Source organism: Netta rufina (genome assembly GCF_964035555.1).
Source record: "Netta rufina genome assembly, chromosome: 26".
NCBI lineage: Eukaryota > Metazoa > Chordata > Aves > Anseriformes > Anatidae > Netta > Netta rufina.
The window spans coordinates 4,621,718-4,643,931 of NC_140150.1; the positions used below are offsets into that span (position 1 = coordinate 4,621,718).

The 22,214-nt window shown below is 62.3% G+C and overlaps 2 protein-coding genes across 3 annotated transcripts in view; both read right to left on the reverse strand.

The window, feature by feature from the left end:
• The window catches only part of KIF21B (kinesin family member 21B), a gene marked incomplete at its 5' end in the record, with an annotated part of 28,290 nt that extends 23,540 nt beyond the window's left edge, over positions 1 to 4,750 (reverse strand). For both annotated transcript variants that reach the window (XM_084302107.1, XM_084302106.1), the window contains one exon: positions 4,713 to 4,750. In XM_084302107.1, coding sequence (XP_084158233.1) covers positions 4,713 to 4,750 — 38 coding nt within the window. The remainder of the gene's footprint in view (positions 1 to 4,712) is intronic.
• A 2,325-nt stretch (positions 4,751 to 7,075) lies between these two features.
• Positions 7,076 to 22,214, reverse strand: part of CACNA1S (calcium voltage-gated channel subunit alpha1 S) — a 33,710-nt gene continuing 18,571 nt past the window's right edge. The window contains exons 19-44 of the mRNA XM_084302007.1: positions 21,891 to 21,950; positions 21,196 to 21,302; positions 20,824 to 20,911; positions 20,444 to 20,551; positions 20,010 to 20,062; positions 19,634 to 19,780; positions 19,131 to 19,332; positions 18,664 to 18,822; positions 18,293 to 18,403; positions 18,066 to 18,149; positions 15,950 to 16,006; positions 14,771 to 14,899; positions 14,534 to 14,599; positions 13,923 to 14,014; positions 13,331 to 13,490; positions 12,885 to 13,012; positions 12,329 to 12,425; positions 11,482 to 11,584; positions 10,476 to 10,577; positions 10,251 to 10,375; positions 9,693 to 9,821; positions 8,954 to 9,144; positions 8,227 to 8,291; positions 7,905 to 8,014; positions 7,656 to 7,736; positions 7,076 to 7,522 (exon numbers count right to left, since the gene is read on the reverse strand). Coding sequence (XP_084158133.1) covers positions 7,268 to 7,522; positions 7,656 to 7,736; positions 7,905 to 8,014; positions 8,227 to 8,291; positions 8,954 to 9,144; positions 9,693 to 9,821; positions 10,251 to 10,375; positions 10,476 to 10,577; positions 11,482 to 11,584; positions 12,329 to 12,425; positions 12,885 to 13,012; positions 13,331 to 13,490; positions 13,923 to 14,014; positions 14,534 to 14,599; positions 14,771 to 14,899; positions 15,950 to 16,006; positions 18,066 to 18,149; positions 18,293 to 18,403; positions 18,664 to 18,822; positions 19,131 to 19,332; positions 19,634 to 19,780; positions 20,010 to 20,062; positions 20,444 to 20,551; positions 20,824 to 20,911; positions 21,196 to 21,302; positions 21,891 to 21,950 — 3,009 coding nt within the window. The 3' untranslated portion in view covers positions 7,076 to 7,267. The remainder of the gene's footprint in view (positions 7,523 to 7,655; positions 7,737 to 7,904; positions 8,015 to 8,226; positions 8,292 to 8,953; positions 9,145 to 9,692; positions 9,822 to 10,250; positions 10,376 to 10,475; positions 10,578 to 11,481; positions 11,585 to 12,328; positions 12,426 to 12,884; positions 13,013 to 13,330; positions 13,491 to 13,922; positions 14,015 to 14,533; positions 14,600 to 14,770; positions 14,900 to 15,949; positions 16,007 to 18,065; positions 18,150 to 18,292; positions 18,404 to 18,663; positions 18,823 to 19,130; positions 19,333 to 19,633; positions 19,781 to 20,009; positions 20,063 to 20,443; positions 20,552 to 20,823; positions 20,912 to 21,195; positions 21,303 to 21,890; positions 21,951 to 22,214) is intronic.

A 22,214-nucleotide genomic window follows, 5' to 3' on the forward strand; every position in this document is an offset into this window, starting at 1 on the left:
GCATCAAGCAGTTCAATCCTGTAGGGTGCACACACCAAAAGCCACCAGGAGCCACGGGCTGAGACATCCCCACGCCGTGCGCGGCCCCGCTCCCCTCGCAGCGCCGAGGTTTCCAGCCCCTCTCGAACATTTCCGCTGTAAAACCCAGCAGGCGCACGCCTGATTGAGGCCAGGCACGGAAAAACCCCTCTCGCCCACACACCTGGCCCCCGGCGCTGCCCCCAAGCATGGGGCCCCCACACCTGAACCCCGCTCGGGAAGGGGATGGGAACGCGCACGGCCGCGGGATGCGGTTTTGGGGCTTGGATCCCGATCACCAGGGAGCCCCCCAGTCCCTGCAGATGGGAGAGACACCCCAAAAGGGATGGGAAAGGGATGTCCCAGTGTCACCCTGGGGGGCAGGCACATCCCCAGGCAGCGGGGTTGAGGGTCTGGCAATGTCCCCATGGTGTCCCAGAGCGGTGTGGGATGGAAGGGACCCTACAGAGCATTAGAGGGACACCTCCCACTAAACGCACACCCCTGGGACCACATCAAAGGGCTCGGAGCCACGGCAGCACCAGGATGGCAGCGAGCACCGGGGACGGGGCTGTGCCACCACCCTCGGGTGACAGTGCCGTGACACCGCTCAGGCTGATGCCACCTCCCCACCTGGACCCAAAACCAGCCCCGGGAGGAGCCAGCCCCCACGGCCCCGTGCCCTCCTGGTTCAAAAGGGGGCACAACCACCCCACCTCCTCGGCACTGACCCCGGTCCCACAGGCTTTGTGTGAGTGGAAAACCCCCACTGAGCCGTGGAGCCCCAGGCAGGGCAGCAGGACGCTTTGCCCCCCCATGGTCACACCACGCTGACCCCCCTGGGAACACCACGATGGCTGCGTGATGCCGAGGACCCCAAAAACCCCGTCCTGCCTCCCGGGCACGGGATGGGAGCAGCTCCCCGGGCAGCACCCAGCCAGCACCCAACGCCGCCGGCACAGGGGCACGGAGCATCATCCCTCTCGGCGGGAGCGTTTGTGAGAGCAGCGGAGGACTGGAGGTTGCAGAGTTTAAATAAACTTGAAATCCGACTCAACTTCCTTCCCCAATTTCACAAGCTCTGCTTCCTGCGTCTCGGCAGCCGGCCGGGCGCGCTGGGGTGCCGCAGGCAGCTCCGGCACGGGGGGTGCTGCTTTCCCCCCGACCAACGCCGCGCTTGGGGGGCTGCAAAGAGCCCTTGGGGGGCTGCAAAGGGCCCTTGGGGGGGCGTTTCTGCAGCCAGCCCGGCTTCTCAGCCCCCCCCCCCAGCCAAGGAGTCAAACAGCCCCGGGTTCCTGCTCACCACCAGCGCTCCCTGACACAGCAAAACCACGCGTGCAGCGGGGCCGGGCGCCAGCACCCTCCAGCAGCCCCACGGCCCCGCTCCCCCCGCAGCACCCCCGGGTGCCGGAGCCCACCAGGAGCCCACCAGGAGCCCGGTGCCACATGGAGAGGGGGGGCCCCGAGCCCGGCCAGCCCCGCTGAGCTGTGCGGGGAGCCGCAGCGAGCTGCTGTGCAGCAACCACGCTGTGAAGGTCACCTGCAGAAGGACAGGGGGAGGTTGTTGGTGTCCCAGGGTTGCTGAGCGAGCACCCGAGGTTTTGAGGTCTCCCCGCTCAGCACCGCGGCGCTGCGGCGCGCAGCACCCGGCTCAGCCCCTCGCTTCCTTCCCCGGCGGCATCCGCCAGAGCCGGCGAGCTCCGACGGGCCCACGAAGCGACCCGGAGGGCTCGGGACTGGTGGCAGGGGGAAGGCAGACCCTAAAAATGGGGCAGGAGCACAGTGTGGGTCCCTGCTGCAGGGACCCGCTGGGCGCGGGGCCGGGAGCACCCCCAGGGCTGCGTTTCTCGCTGCTGGCGGCAGCGCTGCAGCAGGCATCAGCCATTGCGCTCGTGGCGCACCAGGAAGCCCAAAAAACACCCCCGTGCCCTAAATAACCCCCTCCCCCGGCACCCAGCTCCACGCAGCCCCGGTGCCAACAGGGCCGCCGAGGCTCTCAAAGGGGAAGGAGGAAAATTTCTTTCATACGTGAAGGCCGAGGGTGACACTGCCGCATCTCCACGGCCTCCTCCTGCCAGGGCAGGGCAAGCAGAAGAACCAGGGCCCCCCCTTCATGATCCTCCCAACCTTGGGGGCTCCACGAGGCCCCAAAGATCTGTCCTGGTGGCTGCAGCACCTCTCGGCATCAGTGGGACCGTGCCCACCGCCCAGCAGCTCCCAGCACCTTCCTGCCAAGACCCCCCACGTCCCCCCACACCTCCCCTCGCTCCCACCAACAGCAGGGATGCAGAAACCCAAAGAAAGGGCACGGTAACACAAAGGGACAACAACGTTGGGGCTTTTGTTCCCATCCTGCCGCACCCCAAAGGCGTTCGACCTCCTCCGCAATCCTTCCCGGAGCTGCCCTGTCCCCAGACAGCCGGGGGGGCCGGGACCTGCTCCACACAGAGGGTGGGGGTCCGGGAGGACCCCGCATCCCGGCTGCTCCCCCCCGCAAGGTGTCACACAAAGAAACCCACAGGGTGGGAGGGGACCCGTGCCTGTGCTTGGGCACAAAAGCAGCAGGGAGAGGAGAGGCTCGGCCCTCCTGTGCCAGGAGCCACGCAGCCCCCCCCCCAAGCACTGCGACCTGCCTGCTTTGTCTCGCAGCCTCCTCGCCCCCACCCTCCTTTGTCCTGCCCGTTCACCTCCCCACAGCATCGCCCCCGCCACCCGCTGCCCACCAGCGGCACCCGGGGGGGACACGGGCACCCTTCCCCGAGCTGGGGGGGGGTGGGAAAGGGATGGGCGCCTTCCCACCCCACCCCGATCCTCGCCATGGATGCCCCAGCCCCACCACGACGATGCCGTGGAGGGGAGGATGCGCGTTTCCATCACCTCCTGCTCGTGATCCCCTCCCCGTGCACCCGCCAGCAGCGCGGGCAGGGGCTGAAGGGTTCGGCAGGGAACAGCCCTGCAGCACCCTCCCTGACAGCACCCGCTCATCTCCTGGGGAAAAAAGGGACCGGCCCTGAGCCGGGGCCTTTGTTCCAAGGCTCCATCCCAAGAGAAATGCAGGATGGAGGACGGGAAGAGTGCGGCCAGCAGGAAATCTCCACCCGCAGCCACCGGCATCGCTCGGCTCCCGGGTCACTGCCCTGGCACGGCCACCCCTGACCTGCCCTGCGCAGGCACCATGGGAGAACCCACACGGGAGGGATGCTGTCCCCTCCCCGCTGCTCCCCCAGCCTGCCGGACCCCAGCCTGGCCCCAATTCCCAGCCTGTGGGGTGGAACGAGGCAGAAAACCCCGAGCGGGCAGCACCGGGAGGTGCCTGGGTGCACCCACACGCAGGCGGCGGCGGCAGGCGCAGCCACACAACCCCCCCATTTCCCCCTCCATCCCTGACGCTGCACCCAGCATCTTTTGTGCTCTGCCCAGGGCACTGCCTCTGCACCTCCCTTCGAGCAGCACCGCACCCCCCTTGCATTCTGCCATCCGCACCCCATCCACCTCGAGCCTTCGTGGGCACGGGGCCGCGGCACCCCTTGGGTCACCCCCTGGGTCACCCCCTGGCCCTTCCCGCAGCCCCGCGGTGGGCTCCGAGGCAGGAGCAGTGGGATGGGGAGGGTCTGAGCCTTCCCTCGCCCCACTCCGGCAGCCTGCGGGGAGCTCGGTGCACCCAGGGCCTGACCCAGGGCAGTGCGGAAGCCGCGGGCTGAGCTGGGGCAGGCACGGGGCGAGCGGGAGGAAGCCGAGCACCCGGCCCCTGCCCCACGCGGGGTGGCAGCTCCAACCGGGACCTGCTTCACTCGTGGGCTTCCACCGGGGTCTTAACCCCCTTCTGCTGGGTTTGGGGACGTGGGGGCTCCTTCCTGGCAGGGAGAGGAGTGAAGAAAACACCGCGGGTCGCAGGACCCCAGCGGCTGCGCTCAGAATGCACCCAGCCGGGTACGGCGCTAACAAAGAGCCCCCGCTCGGCTCCCAGCTCCATCCATCCCCTGCGGATCCGCAGCAGAGGTCGGGGATCTGCAACCCAGCCCCGGGCCCCATCCCTATCACCCCCCCGAGCCCCCACCCCAAACCAGGCATGAATTCGGTGCCTGGCAGCTCCTTTATGGAGGTGCAAGACCCGTGAGGGGCATTGTTCCCAGCTTGGAGACAGCACAAAGGACACGGAGATGCTGCATCGCCCCCCCAGCACATCACAGGGACCCCCCCCCCCGTGTTCCCTGGACACCACCGGGGGTCAAACCCGACCCCAAACCTGCCAGGAGCCCTTTGGGGGGTGGGCAGCGAGGTGCAAGGGAAGGGTCTGGGGTCCCCCCTGCACTGCGGGGCCGGGCAGCAGAGCAGTGATGGTGCTGATGGGGGGGGGCAACCCCAAAAAAGATGGGGGGGGGGGCTGGGAGGGGCTGGCACGGCTCTGCACCGCTCGGGGGACCCACGTGCTGCCCTGGAGAGGGGGGTAAAACGGGGGGGGGGGGGAAGCCCAAGGTGGGTACAGAGCCCCCGGGGGCGCACCGAGCTCCCCTTGGGGGTGCACCGGGTGCGCCCCAGAGGCGCACGGAACCCCCCCGGGGATGCACCGAGCCCCCCACAGGGGTGCACCGGACCCTTCCCAGGATTGCACCGAGCCCCCCCGTCCCCGTCCCCGTCCCGGGACCACCGGGACCCCCGGGACCACCACCACCCCCCCCCCCGGAGGCGCTCACCTCACGGCCACCTTGACGCAGCTGTCCGGGGCCGCCATGCCCCCCCCGCCCGGGCACCGCGGCCGCCGCTGCCCGAGAGCATCCGCGGGGGGAGGAGGAGGAGGAGGAGGAAGAAGAGGAGGAGGAGGAGGAGGAGGAAGAGGCAGGGGGAGGAGGAAGGCGGCGGCGGCGCCCCAGGTGCCGGGGGCGGTCCGGGCGCTGCCGCCGGGGTCGGTGCCGCCGGGGGGGGGCTCCGCAGAGAGCGGGGCCGGGAGGGGCGGGGGCTGCGAGATTGGGGGGGGGTCTGGAGGGGGCGGGGCTTCGATTGGGCGTGTCTGGGCGTGGTCACGATGGGCGGGGCTTCGGGGGCACGCCTCCGACCAGGCGCGCACACGCGCACGGTCGGGCACGCGCAGCCCCCCCCCCCCGTTTACACGCGCACCCCCCCCCCCCCCAGCACCCCCAGTCTGTCCCTGCTGCCCTCTGCCGGGCCGGCGGCCCCGTTCCTGGGTGTACTGGGTGTACTGGGCTGCGGTGGGGGTACTGGGAGGACTGGGTGTAACTGGGATGTATGGGGCTGCATCAAGTGTACCAGGCCATACAGGGATGCAGTGGGTGTACTGGGAGTACTGGGTGTAACTGGGATGTATGGGGCTGCACCGGGTGTATCCGGGCCATACTGGGCTGCAGTGGGTGTACTGGGAGGAGCGGGTGTAACTGGGATGTGTGGGGCTGCACCAGGTGTAACTGGGCCATACAGGGATGCAGTGAGTGTACTGGGAGTACTGGGTGTAACTGGGATGTATAGGACTGCACCAGGTGTACGGGGCCATACTGGGCTGCAGTGGGCGTACTGGGTGTAACTGGGCTGCAGTGGGGGTACTGGGTGTAACCAGGACATATAGGACTGCACGGGATCATACGGGGCTGCACTGGGTGTACTGAGCCATATAGGGCTGCACTGGGTGTCCTAGAGTGTGCAGGGCTGTACCTGGCCATACAGGGCTGCACCAGGTATACTGGGCCATAAGGGGCTGTGCTGGGTGTACTGGGCTGCACCAGGCCGTGCAGGGCTGCACTGAGTGTACCAGGTGTACCAGGCTGTACTGGGCTGTACTGGGCTGCACTGGGTGTACTGGGCCATATAGGGCTGCTCCAGGCCATGCTGGGCTGCACCGAGCTGTGCAGGGCTGCACTGAGTGTACCAGGCCATACAGGGCTGCACGGGGTGTACTGGGCCATATAGGACTGCATGGGGTCATATGGGGCTCCACTGGATTTACTGGGCCATACAGGGCTGCACTGGGCCATACAGGGCTGCACCAGGCAGTACCAAGCAGGTACCAGGGCCGTGTGGGGCCAGCTGCCACCCCAGCCGTGGCATCACCCCACTGAGGGGGCAGCAGGGTGTTGGGTGCCCCCACCAAAGCCCCCTGGGGCTGGAGGGCTGGTGACACCGTGTGCTGCTCTACAGAGCCCACCCCGTGCTCCATCCCAAGGGAGAACCCCCCCAAATGCAACTTTGGGGCAGAGCAGCCCCCCTGCAGCCCCAAACCCCAGCAGAGGGTGCAGAGGCATTGCCCCATCGCTGCTGTAGGACCCCCTCACCGTGTCACCCTTCGTGTTTGGGGGCTCCAGTGAGCTCCCCCCCACCCCTCCACCCTCAGAAGGGGGCACACGCAGCCCTGCACCCCCCGTGGGACCCACAAACCATCACTGCCCACCTTGAGGCGCATCCTTGACAGCTCTCCCAACAAAAACACCGGGTCTATCAGCAACCCGCCCCCAAAACCCTCTTCAGGAGAGGGCAGAGGTGTTTAGGGTCACCTAAGGGGCTGTGTGCTCTGCCCTAGGGCAGGAGCAGGGGATTCCCAGGGCTGCCCCTTCCCGATCCCACAGCCCCTGGGGGAAGGGGGCTGCTCCAGCACATCCCCTATGCCAGAAGGGCTCCCCAGAGCTCGGGCTGCAGATGGAGCTCAGCAACAGCCGTTTCCCTTTTATTAAGTTAACAAAATGCCCTGCTGGAGCGCAGACAAGCGCTATTGATTCAATACCTCTCCTGGGACCTATCGGTTTGCTGCATTTTAATATATATTAGGCAAGGAAAAGCCTGAATCACCCACTTTGGAGGGGCTGGAGGCCCTCTGAAGCAAGAACCCTACAGATGCCCGAGGGAAACGGGGCTGTCCTGGTGTCTGGCACCCAAATTCCTCCTGGGGCACCCAAAGTCTGTAAAACCAAGCTCCGGGGCAGACCCCTTCCTGGAGAGAAATAAATCCGGCTGCTGCCCCAATTTGCAGTCCTCTCCCCAGGCTGAGCAGTCAGCAGCCCTGAGCTGTGCAGTGGGGCTGGCAGAGGAAGGGGGGGACAAGGAACGCAGGGACTCACACAGCAGGGACACTTTAATGACCCGTCCGGCTCTTCCCAGACCCTTCTGGCACAGCATTATCCTGTCCCGTCAGCAGCACCCCGGAGCCACAGCCCCAAAAAAGGTGGCGAGATGCCTGTCATTGCTCTGGTAGCCCCCGCAGGGTCCTGAAAGGGGCTGTGCCCAGGGGGCCGCAGTGGCAGGAGGCTCACGGGTGAGCAGCAGGGTTGGATTTTTGGGAGGCAGCTGCGCGGAGCCCCGGGGAGCTGGCTGGTGACGAAGCCGAGGTGTCCCAGGGGACAGAACCGGCGTCCCGCGGTGCTTCTCTTCCCTTCAGCAGCTCCACAGCTGCCTTCTCCACTTCATCCACCTCCAGCTGGCTGCTGGCTGCCATCTCGGCCCTGGTCATTGCCACGAAGGACGGGTCCCGGGCCAGAGCCTCAAGGCCCCCGGAGATCAGAGCCTGCAGCAGAGGACGGGGTCACGCTCGCTGCCTTCGTCCTGCTCCAATCCCCCTCCGTGCCATGAGCAGCCCCCCGCCAGCCCCCTTCCCTCCCCGGCAGCTCTGCCTCTCTCCCCCCCAGCCCCTGCCTTACCTCCTGGATGAGGAAGGTGATGGCCGGGGTGGAAGAAGTGCTGGGGACGCCGTTGTCACCCTGATGCTGTTCTGAGGATGGCTGGGTGAGAGGAGCAGAGAGCCGCAGCTCAGCCTCGGGCAGTGCCCACGGAAAACCTCTCCCACATAAATGTGAGGGCTGCAGGGACCGTCCCCAGCCTGTACACGCAATCCCATCCCTCTGGAGCCCCTGAGCTTCACCTCCTCTGCCCCACACCGTCCCCGTTACCTCCTGGGGCAGACGGTGCTGCCCTGACGCTGGGAGATGCCCAGAGGCGGCTCCTCGCCTCCTGCTCGGCCTCTGCTGCAGCCTCTCCGAAGGGAAAGGAAGGTCACAGCCTAGGAGAAGGGCAGGAGGGGACATTGGGGGGGCACAAGGGCAAGGCCACAACAGCCACCCAGAGGAGAACAGCTGGGAAAGGGTTATCTAAACTCAGGGAACCGTGTGGAGGGGTTTTGGACTGCTGCAAGTCCCAGCTCCTCCTCCTGCCTGCCACCACCACCCCACAGCAGGCTCAGGACCCCAGGACAGGGAAGATGCCGACACTCACCCTGTGCTGGAGGCCTGGGTGCTGCCGGCGTCGTCTTCCTCAGCACCTCGTCCTCGTACTGCAGCCTGGCAGGGGCAGGCAGACGGGGCAGCTGAGCAGGGAGCCCCACTCTGCACCCAGCTCCAGCCACGGCCGCAGCCCTCCCCATCTTCTCCACCCCCGAGGACACAGCTGGGATGGATGAACAGGGTGAAAACCCCAAAAAGGAGAAGTATGTTCTCCTACACGGGTAACCCTCATCCCTTGTACCCATGTTGGGCACTGGTGGCCCCTACCTGGGCCTTGGCACTCAGAGATTGTGATGCTAACAGCGCCGAGATGAAGGAATGGTGAGAAGGACAAGCTCAGGGACACATGCACACTGCGTATGGGGCCTCACATCAGCCCTGGAGCTACCCTGAGTGTCCTGGGGACACCTCTGGACGTGCAGACACCCCTACCTCGCACCCCAAGGGCTAAATTTCTGCACAGAGCTCCTGCACCTATGGGACTGCTTCTGCATTGGCATCCAGCCCTTGGTTCCTTCCCACAGTCCGCAGGGAGCTCGCTGCTGCAACCTTTCCCCTTCTCCTCAGATCTTTCCTAGCCCCATGAGGATCCCCTGGGCACGACCAACACACAGCATTTACACCAGCACAGCCTCACTGGGAGCTGCAGGGCTGCAGGGCACGGCCCCCAGCTCTTCCCCCAGCCCTGCCATGCCCACACGAGGCTCAGCAGCCCTTACCCCTCCGGCCAGTTGCTGTTGTTGGTGTTGGTGTTGCCTTCCTGGGGGAATTCGTCGAGGAAGACAGGGGAATCGAGGTCTTCGCTGCCCACCTCTGCAAACTGCAGGGGTCTCTGGCTGGTGACGTGGGGCTGCAGGGGGCTGCTTGGCTCCAGGAAGCTGTCGACCTGGCCAAACAAGCCGCCTGTCCTCTGCAACCAACGGGGAGGGCGTCAGGGGAGGCCTGGAGCTCTGGGAGGCTTTGGGGCCATTCACATTAAAGGAAACATGTTTGGGGGCCCGTGGGGCAGCAAGGAGAGAAGTGGATCTGTCCCCGTTGTGGTGGCACCCTGCTGTCCTGCCTTAGCCTGGCAGGAGGGGTGGATGGGGCCCTCCAAATCTGGGGGCCAATGTTCACCACATCTCTGCCAGGCATGTGAGCATGGTCTGTAAAAACAGAGGGGGAAACTGAGGCGAGTAACACAGAATCATAAAATAACCCAAGTTGGAAGGGACCCATAAGGATCATTGAGTCCAACTCCTGGCACTGCACAGGTCTACCCAAAAATTCAGACCATGAATGTGCTGCTCAGGGCGACTGGGCCAGGATGTCCCGATGCTCAGGGAGAAGGAAGACAGAAGCACTGATATAATCGTGGTGGCCCACGCTGCCTGTCATGCTCAGGCTCATCTCTGAGGCCTGCTGGTCGCCACATTGAGCCCCCATCAAACAGTGGGGTGCCCCACAGGCTGTGCTCACCCTGTATATCCCTTCCTCCATGGCAGCCTCCACCATCGCTCTTTCCAGCTCCTCCTCAGCCATCAGGTCCCCAGAGATGGCTCGATGGATTTCCGGAGCTGCTTCTTCTTCAATGCTCCTCAGCCCGGCCTGGTGGGGACAAGAAAGCATGGCTGGAGCTGGCCTGGCCCCACAACCCCTCTCACGTGGAGCTTTGGAGAAGGAACGGTGATGGGGCACGCTCAGGAGGTCTCCAGGCTTTGGCAAAGGCCGTGGTCACCCTGCTGCTGGCCCCGTGCTTGGTGAAACATCTTTGGGCTGATGCTGCCCCACAAAGGGGTTTGCTAAGGGCAGCCCATTAATGGGTCAGGCCGGTGGTGCCCAAAGGGGAGACAGAACTTTGTCCCTCACCCACAGGTATCTGAGCTGGGGCCTGGCTCATTCCCTCACCCGGCACTCTTGGGACATGTTTTATTTCCACCACAAAGGGATTTCCTCCCTGTAAGAAGGTCAGGAGAGGCTGGGGGCATCCCTGCTGCTCTGACCGGGCACAAAGATGCCTCTGCTAGATCCACTAACCTGGATCTCTACGGGGTTCTTCTTGGGACGGTACCCGTAATACTCCTCCTGGCGCTTCATGAACTTCCTGAAGTGCTCCTGGATGAGGAACGTGGCGTAGAATTTGCCCACTGTCACCTCATCATCTGGAAAGGAGGAGAGCAACCTGATGGCACTGCCCCGAATTGCCATAGCTGAGCCCCAGGGGTCGTTTGGCCCCCCGGGAGGCACCACGGGGTGGGATACCTCCGATCGGTGGGATGACCTGGTCCAGGAGCTTCATACTGGTTCGCTTCCAGATTTTTTTGATAATAGCTCTGAGCTCCTCGTTGGCCTGCTCGAAGTTCCCTGTGAGAAAACCGAGCGGGACGGGTTGGTTGGTTCCCAAGGGAAAGCGGACATGGGGGAAGAAGGCAAAGCATGTGGAAACCTGGCCAGGCTCTTCCAGGGTGTGACAGCACCCATCAAACGGCAGCTTTGTAGGAATAAGGCTTTGATTTTAGCAAAAAGGCCTTAACTACAGGGTGAGTCACAGCTAGGAAACGGGTGGAACACGAGTGCCGTGGTCTCTGCTGTGATGATCAGCAGCAGGCTCCAACCCCCCCCCTTCCGTGCTCTCCCAGGCTTTACCGCTCCTGCTCATTTGCACGCCCAGCCCGTCCTCATGCCTGCTCTCAGATCTCCTCTGATCCTCCCAGTGCTTCCTGCACGGTGCTGGAGGCCGTGTCCCCCACCCCGGCTGAAGGGGAGGCACCGCGCCGTGCTGCTGGGAGATGCTGCCTGACCCACAGGCACGGAAACAAGCTGGTGTGGTTTCTCACCAAGGCAGGGCTTTGCAAACCGCCCTGCTGGCGAGGAAGAGGGTGAAAGCAACTCCACCCCGGCACAGCCGAATTCAAAGGGCAGCCAGCCTCTTCCATCCCAGTCTGAGGTTATTTGTACCCGGGGAGATGGAAAACTGGAACAACCAGCGCTGTGTCAGGCACACGGGGAGATCAAGCTACCCTCAACGGTGTAGGAAGGGTGGCTGTGCACCGAGACAGGGCTTGGAACTGGGTCAGAACAGCTCCTGAGCTGTTCAGAGGGAAGTCACACAGCTGGGGTGCCAGTGGTTCGCTCTTCAGGGTCACAGCACACAGCTCTGCAACTCATAATGCCCTCCAGGCTTTGCCCAAGCAGCCCCATGCGCGTGCACAAGGAGAGAACCCCCCCCCCCTGCTGTGCCGTGGAAGCAGACCCGAGCACCCCGCACCTTCTGTCTTGATCTTGAGGGCTGTCCTCACCAGCGCAAAGAGGGTTGCATTGAAGGTGACGGTGCCGTCGCTGTTCAGGGGCATGTTCATGCACACCAGACGCTGCGGAGCAAACCGATAGCCGTGTCCCCACGAGGCAGAGCAGGCTGGCTGCCCTCCCCAGCAGGAGAAACACGCCGCTGCTCTCAGGGTGCATTCCTGCTGCTTTGCCTTCCGTCCTCCACAAAGCGCACCAGGCTGCCAGGAGGGGCCTGGGGATCAACCCCCTACAGGTTTGCTCAAGACCCCTGCGGGTTTATACCCGTGGAGGTATAACGCTGAGCTCCTGCCCACGTGGTTTTCCTGGGAGCCTGGTACAGACCCTGGTTTTGTGCAGAGAGCCAAGCGTGGAAAAGCGTGCTCAGAACTGCAGTCTCCAGCTCCCTCAGTGCTATCAGCCCTCGGAGACAAACCTCGACAGCCCAGAAGATGTGGCCGTGTTCCCAGCCCCAGCGCTGCCCCCTTGCCCCAGGTGCAGATGTGGAGCACCCAGCACAGCTTGGAAACCTCTGTGCAACGAGGGCTGCAGGAGGGCAGCCCACGGGTGTCATCCCCTGGGTGTGGAGGTGAGCACAGGCAAGTCCTTATCTTCGGGACCCTGAAATGCATCAGCTCCATGCAGGTTACAGCACCTCTCCTTGCCTCTGAAAGACTCCTCTCCATTAAAAACCAGAGGTCAGAGCATGAGCATAAAGCATGAAAGTAGAAAGCTGGCTGAATTCGTGTCCTCAGCCTCCCCGGGGAGGATGCAGGGATGGCCTGGAGAAGGTGCCCCGTGCCCACACACCCACCTCTCTTGGCTCTTACCTTACAAGCTACACGGTGCGGGCAGAACTTCCCGAAGCCCAGGGGAGGCTGGATACGTCTCAGCAGCGTCACCACGTCCAGGTGTTTGATCCTGCCCCTGCAGAGGCAACGAGCTGCATCAGCAGCGTGGTGGCAGACAAGGGGGGGCAGCGGTTTGGGGAGGGGCTGGGTGGGTTTGTCTTCGTGGTCTGCGTGGTGGGCAAATCCTTTTACTTCCCTGCACTCCTCCTGGGGAAAACAACTGTTCCCCGAGGCAAGGTGGCAGATAAAGGAGGTATGGGAAGAGTTGGCAGCACCACCAGGGCTGGACAAGGAGGGAAACGGGAGTCTTGTGTCCCCAAAGCTCCTGATGGCTTGTGCCAACACTGGGACATGCTGGCGAGCCCAAACCCACCTCTGAGAAGCCAGGATCTAAATGCCAGACAGTGCTGAGGCTCGCATGGCCCTGCCGACCCCAGGTTGCAGCACAGAGGGCACCCCAGCCCCCCGACACGGGTCCCCACGGAGCATCCCCTCCACGTCCCTCACCCCCTGCCACGCACACGCAGTCACTCACTTGGCCTCGGGGTCGTACTCAGCCCAGATCCTCTTGAACTCATCCAGGTGGTGGGGGCCGAGGATGGACCAGTCCCGTGTGAGGTAGTCAAAGTTGTCCATGATGACGGCCACAAAGAGGTTAATGATCTGGGGGCAGAGGGGACCGTGACCCCCCACCCCACGCACAGCAGGGCAGGGCAGCCCACGGGCTCCATCCAGGGGGCAAAGCACAGGCAGATACACATCGGGTCAGGGACAGGAAGGTGCTGGGGTTCCCTGGAGCCAGGGGATGCTGTTGGTGACCCCACACAGAGGCAGGACCCCCACCCCATGGGGTTACACGGCAGGATGCGGCCGGCACACGCAGCTCTTCCCTCTCAGGAGGAGCCAGCACCGGTGCATGGCTGGGCAGCAGCACACGGGGGATACGGGGAGGAACTAAAGGGGATGCACGGCCCCACGTACCAGGAAGGCACAGAGCATGTAGAAGCTGATGAAATAGAAGTAGGCGAAGCCCGTGCCGCAGGTGTACTCCTCGCCCTCGGCAAAGTCGGACTCGGGGTCGCACAGCTTCCCGTAGCTGCAGTCCAGCAGGATCTCCTGCCAGGCCTCCCCTGTCGCACACCTGGGGAGAGGGGGATGCCCGCTGAACCCAGCCCCTCCTGGAGGGCTGCTGGGCCTGCAGGGACCAGCCCCACACACCAGGGAGCAGGGAAAGGAGAAGGCAGGGTCCTGGGCTCGCTGCGCTGCTGCAGGGAGGGCGTGGGAGCCTGCTATTGCGAGCTCCAAAGCGAAGCATTTGGGGTCAAGGAAAGCCTTGGGCTGAACTCTCCCTTCCCCTTGCTTTTCCTGAAAATTCACTAATTAAAATCCAGTCTGGGAAGGAAACATGCAGAACAGAAACGCCACGGTGCCCCCAGACTTTTTTTTCTGTAGGGCAAAAAAATCAATCAGCTGCGGAAATGCTGGCATCCCTTAGTCCAAGCCGGGAGGCTCCCGTGCCAGCTCGGAGCCCAGCTCCATTCTGGAGCTGCCTGCTCCCTGAGACAGTACCGACCTGAAGAGCAGCAGCACAGCCTGTGGGAAGGTTTGGAAGTTGTTGTTTCGGTTGATCTGGGTCCCGTCCACCATGGCGATCTTCCCAAACATCTGTAAATCAGACTGTCAGCCCCCAGCACCCTGTCTCACGCACCCCCGCCCTCCAGAGCACCCCAGCCCAGGAGTTCCTCTTCATCTTGGTTACTTGGTTTTGATTTTCCTCAAAAGAGAGCGTGAGACCAGGGGGGACGTGGTTGTTCTGGGGCTCGTGAGCAGCTCGGACATCCCTGCCTATGCCAAAAGCCCCCTGTCGATGCTGTGCTGCACCTGAGACAAGGAGATCTCACGACCCAGGCACTGGTGACAGCGTGTCTGCGTCATGCTGTTGACTCAGAAAGTGCTATTTGGTGTGTGCCTGGGTTGCCTTAGCTGCAGCCTGAGGATGGGAGGAGGTGCTCAGGCTGTGTTAATTCTGGGCATCCTCAGAGACCAGGGAAAAGCAGTCCCACTGTGCTCAAAGCCCCCAGCACTGCCGTGCAGAGGATCCAGTCCCCCCCTACCCCATCTCCCCCGCTGCTCCCAGGCTCAGGTCCCTGTTCAAGACCAAATCCCCCCCCCCGTGCCTCTCACCTGCATCCCGATCACAGCATAGATGAAGAACAGCATCACAATCAGGAGGGCAACGTAGGGCAGAGCCTGCAGCAAAAGGATCACGGCTCGGGTGAGAGGCAGCCCAGCACCAGGGGACGCCCAGGGACAGCGGGTCGGGGCTGGAGTTATTGGGGGACAGCACCATGGGGACGGGACAGCTTGCTGCTCAGAGCTTGCTGCCAGCCCTGGGCTCGTGCTGGCGTGTTCCTCACAAACCTGGAAGGATTTGATGAAGGTCCACAGGAGGGTGCGGACGCCTTCTCCCCGGCTCAGCAGCTTCACCAGCCGCATGACGCGGAACAGGCGGAAGAAAGTGATGGAGACGCGGGAGTTGTCATCGGGGTCCTGCAGACAGAGGGGAGCAGCAGTCACAGACCCTACAGGAGTCCCGTTAGGTAGGGATGGGACACGGCGGGGGGAGAGGCATGCTGTAGCACAGGCTGGGGGAGCCATGCTGTTCACAACATGCCCCAAGAGGTGGGTGATGCCTGGAGGTGTTCACGAGGCATTTGGGTAATGCCCTCAATCCCATGCGTTAATTTTTGGTTAGTCCTGAGGTGGTCACGCAGTTGGACGTGATGAGCTTTGAAGGTTCCTTCCAACTATCCCATCCCATCCCATCCCATCCCACCCAGGGCTGCCCAAGGACAGGCTCACTCTCTGCTCTCTCACCCTGCACACCCTATATGTTGCGCTGCCACCTTGGGGTCTGCTGGGGGCTGTGGGAGATGCTGGGGGCTCAGTTACCTGCTGGGGAGGTTGTTTTGGCACGGCACAGCCCCAGCCTTGCTCACCAAGTGGCACGAGCAAATGTCCATCCCGTCACACCTCTGCTACCCCTCCTGCTTCCCCTCGGCTTCCCAGGGCTTTCGTGCTGACCCCCCTCAATCCCATCACCCAACCCACCTGCTCCCAAAGGTGTAAAACCTTCAGACACTCCCGGGCCTTCCAGCAGATCCAATTTCCCCGTTATGGCATTTCTGAATCCCCGGGGCTGCACTGGAAGCCACCACCTCTTCTTCCCACCCCTCCTTTCCTTGCCTTTCTCCTTCCTAGCACTCGGCAGCACAGTGGCCAGGGAAGTGGCCACATCCCCACGCAGCAGCACCAGGACAGTGCCCAGGGCCCTGGGACTCGCTAGAAGATGCCCTGGGGGCACGGAGATGTGACGGGTGTTGCACGTGGGACCTGCCACCGACCTCTCCCCATCTCTGGAGCCTGGCCCTTGGGCTCCTGGAGGCGAGATGTGCACAGCAGAGGGGAGCAGCAGGGCTCGGGGCGTCCTAATGCATGCAGGACACGCGCAAACGCTGGCCGCGGGCAGGCTGGTAGGGTCCCAGGCAGCAAAGGGGAAAGGGGTCGGGTCCACTGCAAGCACGTGCAGCTGGTATTTACGATGTTCTCACAGCCCCCGCCGAGGCAGTACAATCCGCCGCTGGAGGCAAGAACGGTCTGCCAAGAGAATAAAAAGAGTCAGCAGGAGGGAGGGAGAAACGAGAGACGGGGAGGGTCGCAGAAGGTGGCGGCACAGGCAGCAGGAAGATGGAAATTGGGGACAAGAGGGGAAGGACGCAGGCGGAGGCACCATCAGTGGGGCTCGTCGGATGAGGAGATGGCTTTTGGGGGGCAGTGGCAGCAGGCAGATGGCCGGGAGAGCATCGTGAGCACGGGGGCACAGTGCCCACCTCCACGCTTCACCCGCTGCAGCAAACACACCTGGGGTGAGGGCAGAGGGACAGGAAACCTGGGCAAACGCTCAGCACTGCCTGGTTCAGCTGCCTCCCATAAATCACCCCCACCCCAAGCAGGCACAGGGCCACGGCAGGAGGCAAACCCCTGCCCAGCACCATTCACTTGCCCTCCAAGAAGGGGAAAAGCAGGAGCTGGTGCCGGCGCACACCCACACGCCCCAGGCACACTCATTTGCACGCAGAGGAGCTCTCGGTCACGCTCACGTGTGCACACACACAAAGCCTTGAAGCTCCTGAAAGCTGCCAGGCTCCAGCACCCAGCCCTCGGTGGGGTCCCCAGCTCCCTCCCGGAGCCTCGGTGCCCTTGCAGTGATTTTGGGGGATTTTCAGGGCTGGAAATCTTGCAGCGGTGCTGAACTCCCAGGGCAGCACGGACGCTGCCGACCCCAGAGCTTGGGGTGGCACCACCAGAGGGTCTCCCACCTCCGTTGCCCTCTTCCTGCAGCCAGAACTTTCCCAGACCCCTCAATAACCCCGACGAGAACTCGGGGACTGAACAACCGTGAGGATTTGGGGTTTGGTGAGGGGCAGAGGGCTCCTCATGGCACAGCCTTCCCCACATCCCCATCCCTGACAGAGACACGAGGGAGGAGAACAGAGGCAGAAGGGAAAGAGAGGAAGAAAAGACAGACTTTGCAAACCAGTCACATGCCTCAGTGCCCTCGGGAATGGCTCAGCTGTTGAGGGGCATCCCCCCCAAAAAAAGCTGCAGCCCCCAAGGTGTGCCCACACCTGCATGGTGACCCGTGGGGTGCAGCGACTGCAACCAGCTCCTGGGGACCAAGAGGGTTGGAGACACCTCATCCTGACCCCTCAGGTCCCAGGATGGGGTCTTGGGAGGCTTGGTGGCAGCTGGAAGCTGCTGGGACTGGCAGGAAATTTGGGAATCATCAAGGCTGAGAAGCCCAGAGGCACAGAGGATGGCAGTATCAAGGTGTGGGGCATGCAGGGAGGAATGTTTTGGGAGAAAGATGGGTGGTTTCTCTCATCCAAGGACCCCTGAGCATCTCCTCCTCTGCATGGGGACGGCTGCAGGACTCTCCCGAGGGTGGCCGTGGCAGCAGCTCTGCCAGATAAAGCCCTGCTCCCGAGGGGAGACGTGCAAAGTCACCAGAGAGGGTTAACCTCATCCACCCGACCCTACAGCTGCTTCTCCAGTTACCGTCGGGTCTGCCAAACACAGCGCATGACCTCCCGGCGCACAGGGGCATTTTCAGAGCTGGTTGTGGTCTGGGGAGGTCCCAGTGCTGTGACACGCTCTGAAAATGCTCCCAGTGCTCCCAGTAGAGCATTTATCAGCATACAGCCACTGGCTGCAGCCCCCCGGTGGGTATGGCACAGAGCACAGACCACATTTAGGGGAGACACACGCACACATGCACGGATTGCTGTGTACAGGGACACGCACAAAGCGATTTCATTGAGGTTTGATGTGCCCGACCCTCCCGTGGCATGGGTCAGCGGCACCCTGAGGGTACAGGGAGCTGCAGGGGAGCCCTTTTTCTGCCCACCCGCCCCAATCTGAGGATGGACACCCGGACCTGTCGAGGTGGGAGCACACAGCAGACAGGCAGGGTGAGTGGGGCAGGGGCTGGAACACATCTTGCAGGCTGGGGACGGTCCCCTGTGTTTATAGAGAGGCCACCAAAGCCCCATGGAGCTGGGCATCACTCCAGTATCCCCAGCTCGCCCTGGGGCAGGTGCCAGAAGCCCCAGGCGGGCGTGGGGACACCCTCGTGCCCGAGCAGCCCAGCACTTACATCGATCTCACTGAGGATGACATCGATGATGCTGCCGATCACGATGAGGAAGTCAAAGACGTTCCAGGGGTCCCCGAAGTAGCCCTGTGTGGGGAGAGCCAGAGAGAAAAGGGATGAACATGCAAGAATGAAGCCAAGGAGGAGATGGATGCTGGAGCCCCGGGGAATGAGAGCCCGATGAGGGAATTAATCAGCCCTCTGATCTCCAGGCTGCGCCCTGCCCTCACCTTGGCTTTGAAGGCCATGAGCTTGAGGATCATCTCCAGGGTGAAGAGGACGGTGAAGGCCACGTTGAGGATGTCTGAGATGTGGTTCATTTCCGCAGACTGGTTGTAATGCTGAGAGAAGGCAGGAGGAGCCGTGTCAGCCCAGCTGCAGGGAGAGCAGCTTCCCCCAGACCTGTGGCTGGGAAAACTTCCAGCAAAACCGAAAAATCCCCCCTGCTGCAGCCCCTCCTCTGGGCACCCCACATCCAACCTCTCCCCCTTTCTCCCCAGGGCTGCAGAGTGCACACCCTGAGCCCAGCCTGCCCGGTGCCACAGGCACGGGGGTCTCAGGGGGGCACCACCACCCTGAGGTCAGCACTCCCCCCCTTTACCTGCATGCCCAGGCAGATGGTGTTGAGCAGGATCAGGAAGAACATGAGGTACTCGAAGTAGGAGGAGGTGACCACGTACCAGATCTGGTACTGGTAGGGGTTCTTGGGGATGTAGCGCCGCAGCGGGCGAGCCTTCAGCGCGTACTGCACACACTGGCGCTGGGGAGAGCAGGAGAGGTGTGAAACCAGGGAGATACAGCAGGGACGGGGGCACGAGCACGGAGCCAGCACCACCAGTGACAGTGCACAGCCCCACCAGCACCAGCTGGACCCCCCCTTCTTCCTCAGCCCTGTGTGCCATGAGCCAGAGACAGTGATGACCAACTACCCGCTGTGCTCTCCCCACCCAGGACCACGTTCCCAAAGCCACCCCTTGCCTCCAAAGGTTGCCGTGCTGCCCTGCTGCTGATCCCCCACTGAGCACTACGGGCTGGATCCACCTCGCCCCGTCCCAGCAGCTCCAGTACCTGGTTCTTGTCCAGCTCACAGTTCTTGTACTCGCTCTCCCCCTGCTCCTGGAAGGTGACAATGACAAAGCCCACAAAGATGTTCATCATGAAGAAGGCAATGAGGATGATGTAGATGATGAAGAACATTGCGATCTCCACCCGGTAGTTGTAGATAGGGCCTTTATTCTCATCATTAGTGTCAATGGCCCTGTATAGCAGCCTACAGGAGGGAAAGCGAGGCAACAGAGACCCTAGTTAAGGGGAGGAAGACCGTCTGCCTTCTTGCAGGCTACGGAGAGCTCTGGAGAAATCCCAAATCCAGCAGGGGTAGAACTGGGCTGCAGGGATCACCCTGCTGGCTCTCCAGCCCCTACCAGGATGGCTAGCCCTGCTCCTCAGCCCGGGCAGCTCTTCTTTTCCTGGCAAAGGCTTTCCAGCTCCCGGCTGGCAATCAGCCTGCGGGCAGCGACCTGCTCCCAGCACGACCCGGCCCTCGTTGGGCCCACACACACCGGACTCACTCTGGCCAGCCCTCGAAGGTGGAGACGGTGAAAAGCGACATCATGGCCGAGAAGACGTTGTTGAAGTGGAAGTCGTTGTGGAACCAGACGCGCTTCTTCAGCTCGATCTGCGTCGGGTCCCCGTCCACGTAGTCGATGAAATCGCCCCTGCAGCAGAAGGGATGCGGCGCTCACCTGGCACGGCCCCCTCCTGCTGCCGCGCTGCCCCAGGGCTGCCTGTCCCTGGGAGGGGAGCACGGCCTTGGGCTACGTTTATCCTAGGGTGAGGGACAGCAGCAGGAGACCTCCCAGCCCCTTCTTGCTGGCTGCAGGATCCCCTTGCAGGCACGCAAACAGCCACACACCCCCTTCCCCTCCCTGCCTGCTGCCCTCTTACCTGCACTCCTTCTCCGTCAGCTTGGATGGATCTGAGCAGCTGTAAAACTTCCCCTGCGTTTGAAAGAGAGGAGGAGGAGCTATGATTTTGTGTTTTTTCCTGTGATTTTTCACAGATTGGTTGATTCCCACCCTGCCTCCGTGCTGGCTCTGACCTCTGCCAGAGGGGAAACTGAGGCAGTGAGCAGGGGAAGGGAGCTGGTCCCTCTGCATGTGCTGCCTGGAGCTGACAATGTCCTGGGTGTTTCCTGCCCTCCTCCCACTACAGGCACTTCTGCTGGGAGGTCTGCTACAGGCAGGCATCCTCACAGAGCACAGACAGCACGTTCTGTGCTGACCTCGGCACTGGGAGACATCAATCCCAAAGCCCTGTGACTGCAAGACCCCAAACCCCTGGGCAGCACGTCTCTCCTGCCCACCCGAGACTTCTCTCACCTTGAAGAGCTGGACCCCAATGCAGGCAAACATGAACTGCAGCAATGTCGTGACGACCACGATGTTGCCGATGGTCTTGATGGCCACGAACACACACTGCACCACGTGCTGGTCAAGGACAGAGCACACGTGAGCATGCCTGGGGCAAAGTTCTCCCATGTGCCCCACACTCAGAAAAGGAAGAAGAAAAGAAAAGAAAAGAAAAAAAAACAGGCAGGTGAAAGCAGGAACCTGCCAAGAGCAATGGGATAGGGCAGGCTCCTTGCCCAGATGGGGAGTGGGAATTGTGTTCCTGACCCTACAAACCCCACAGGGCATTAAAACCCACATAACCTTCCATGGGGACTCCCATGGGCCGAGGATCCCAGCCTCGCTCTTACCTTCAGCCCCTTGGCCCTGTTAATGGCTCGCAGAGGCCTCAGCACCCTCAGCACCCGGAGGATCTTCACCACCGAGATGGTGCTGGACCTGAGGAGGAGCACAGAGCTGAGACAGGGCAATTCCCAGATGGAAAAAAAGGGACTCCCAGTTGAATTCCCACCCAGATCTTCCCCTTTGTCACCCAAGGGGTTTGCCTCCCAGCCACCCAGGCCATGTTTCCCTTAAAAATACAGCCAGGGACACATTTTGGGGGCCCTAACACATGGGCTGGCAGCTCCCATCCCACCCAACCCAAATTGCTGCAGCACCCCCGTTGCCCGGCCAGGCTAAACAAGAGCAGTGCCCACCCTGGGAAGCGTGGAGCTGCTTACTCGATTCCCATGGAGATGAGGGAGACGGCAACCACCAGCAAGTCGAGGATGTTGAAAGAGTTCCTGCAGAAGGAGCCTTTGTGCAGGAAAGCGCCGTAGGCTGTCATCTGGGGAGCAGGAGGAGTTAGGGGAGAGGCAGGGCAAGGCTCAGGGCACAAACCCTCTGCAGCTCCAGGGCAGGCAAGGCACAGAAAGCTTTTCCCATGGCCCAGGGACCTCATCCTGCTCAAAGCCCTTGCTTTGCAGCCAGGCAGGCAGCTGACTTCAGCTGGAAATCCTTTGCACTGCACTGGTGGAGAAAAAAACTCTGCCCAGTCATTCAGCAAAGCAAAGAGAAGAAGAGCAGAAAGACTTACAGCAGGAGCAGCTCACAGCAGCTGCTGGAATATGGTTTTACTTCACAGATTTTCATTGCTTTCTCTTTCCCAAAGCTTTTCTTATAGACATGCCAGGACAGAAACGCTGGTGCCACGGCCCATCTGTCCTGGTGTCACAGCACAGCTGCCTGACCTCGCTGAAAGGGGACTTCTGGTCTCTGGGGCAGGGCACATGCCCTGGGGCACCCAAAACTGGGGGATGTTAGCCTCAGCTGGCAGCTGCTCCCTGCCTGCTCCTGGAGCTCGTGACCACGGCCAGAACACAGCCCAGACCTGGCTCATGTGCATGGCCAGGACCACGGGAGCGGATGGACTCACCTTCAGGACGATTTCAACGGTGAAGACAGAGGTGAAACCGATGTCAAAGTATCCAAGAATCTGGGGATGTAAACACCAGAACTGGGTGAGATTTGGGTGACGTGGGAAATGCACCAGTGTTTTCAAACGTTCTGGCCCTGTGGTTTGCCATCCACCCTGCAAAGCGGGGAGCCTGTCTAGCTCAACAGAGGCTGCAAACCCAGGGCTGAGACCACGCATGAAATTCCCTTCACTTTTTTGATTTCCCCCAGTACACGACCCAGCTTCCAGCCTGGGACCAAGCTCTCAGTCTCCAAGCAAGTGATGATTGCCCAATTCACCTGA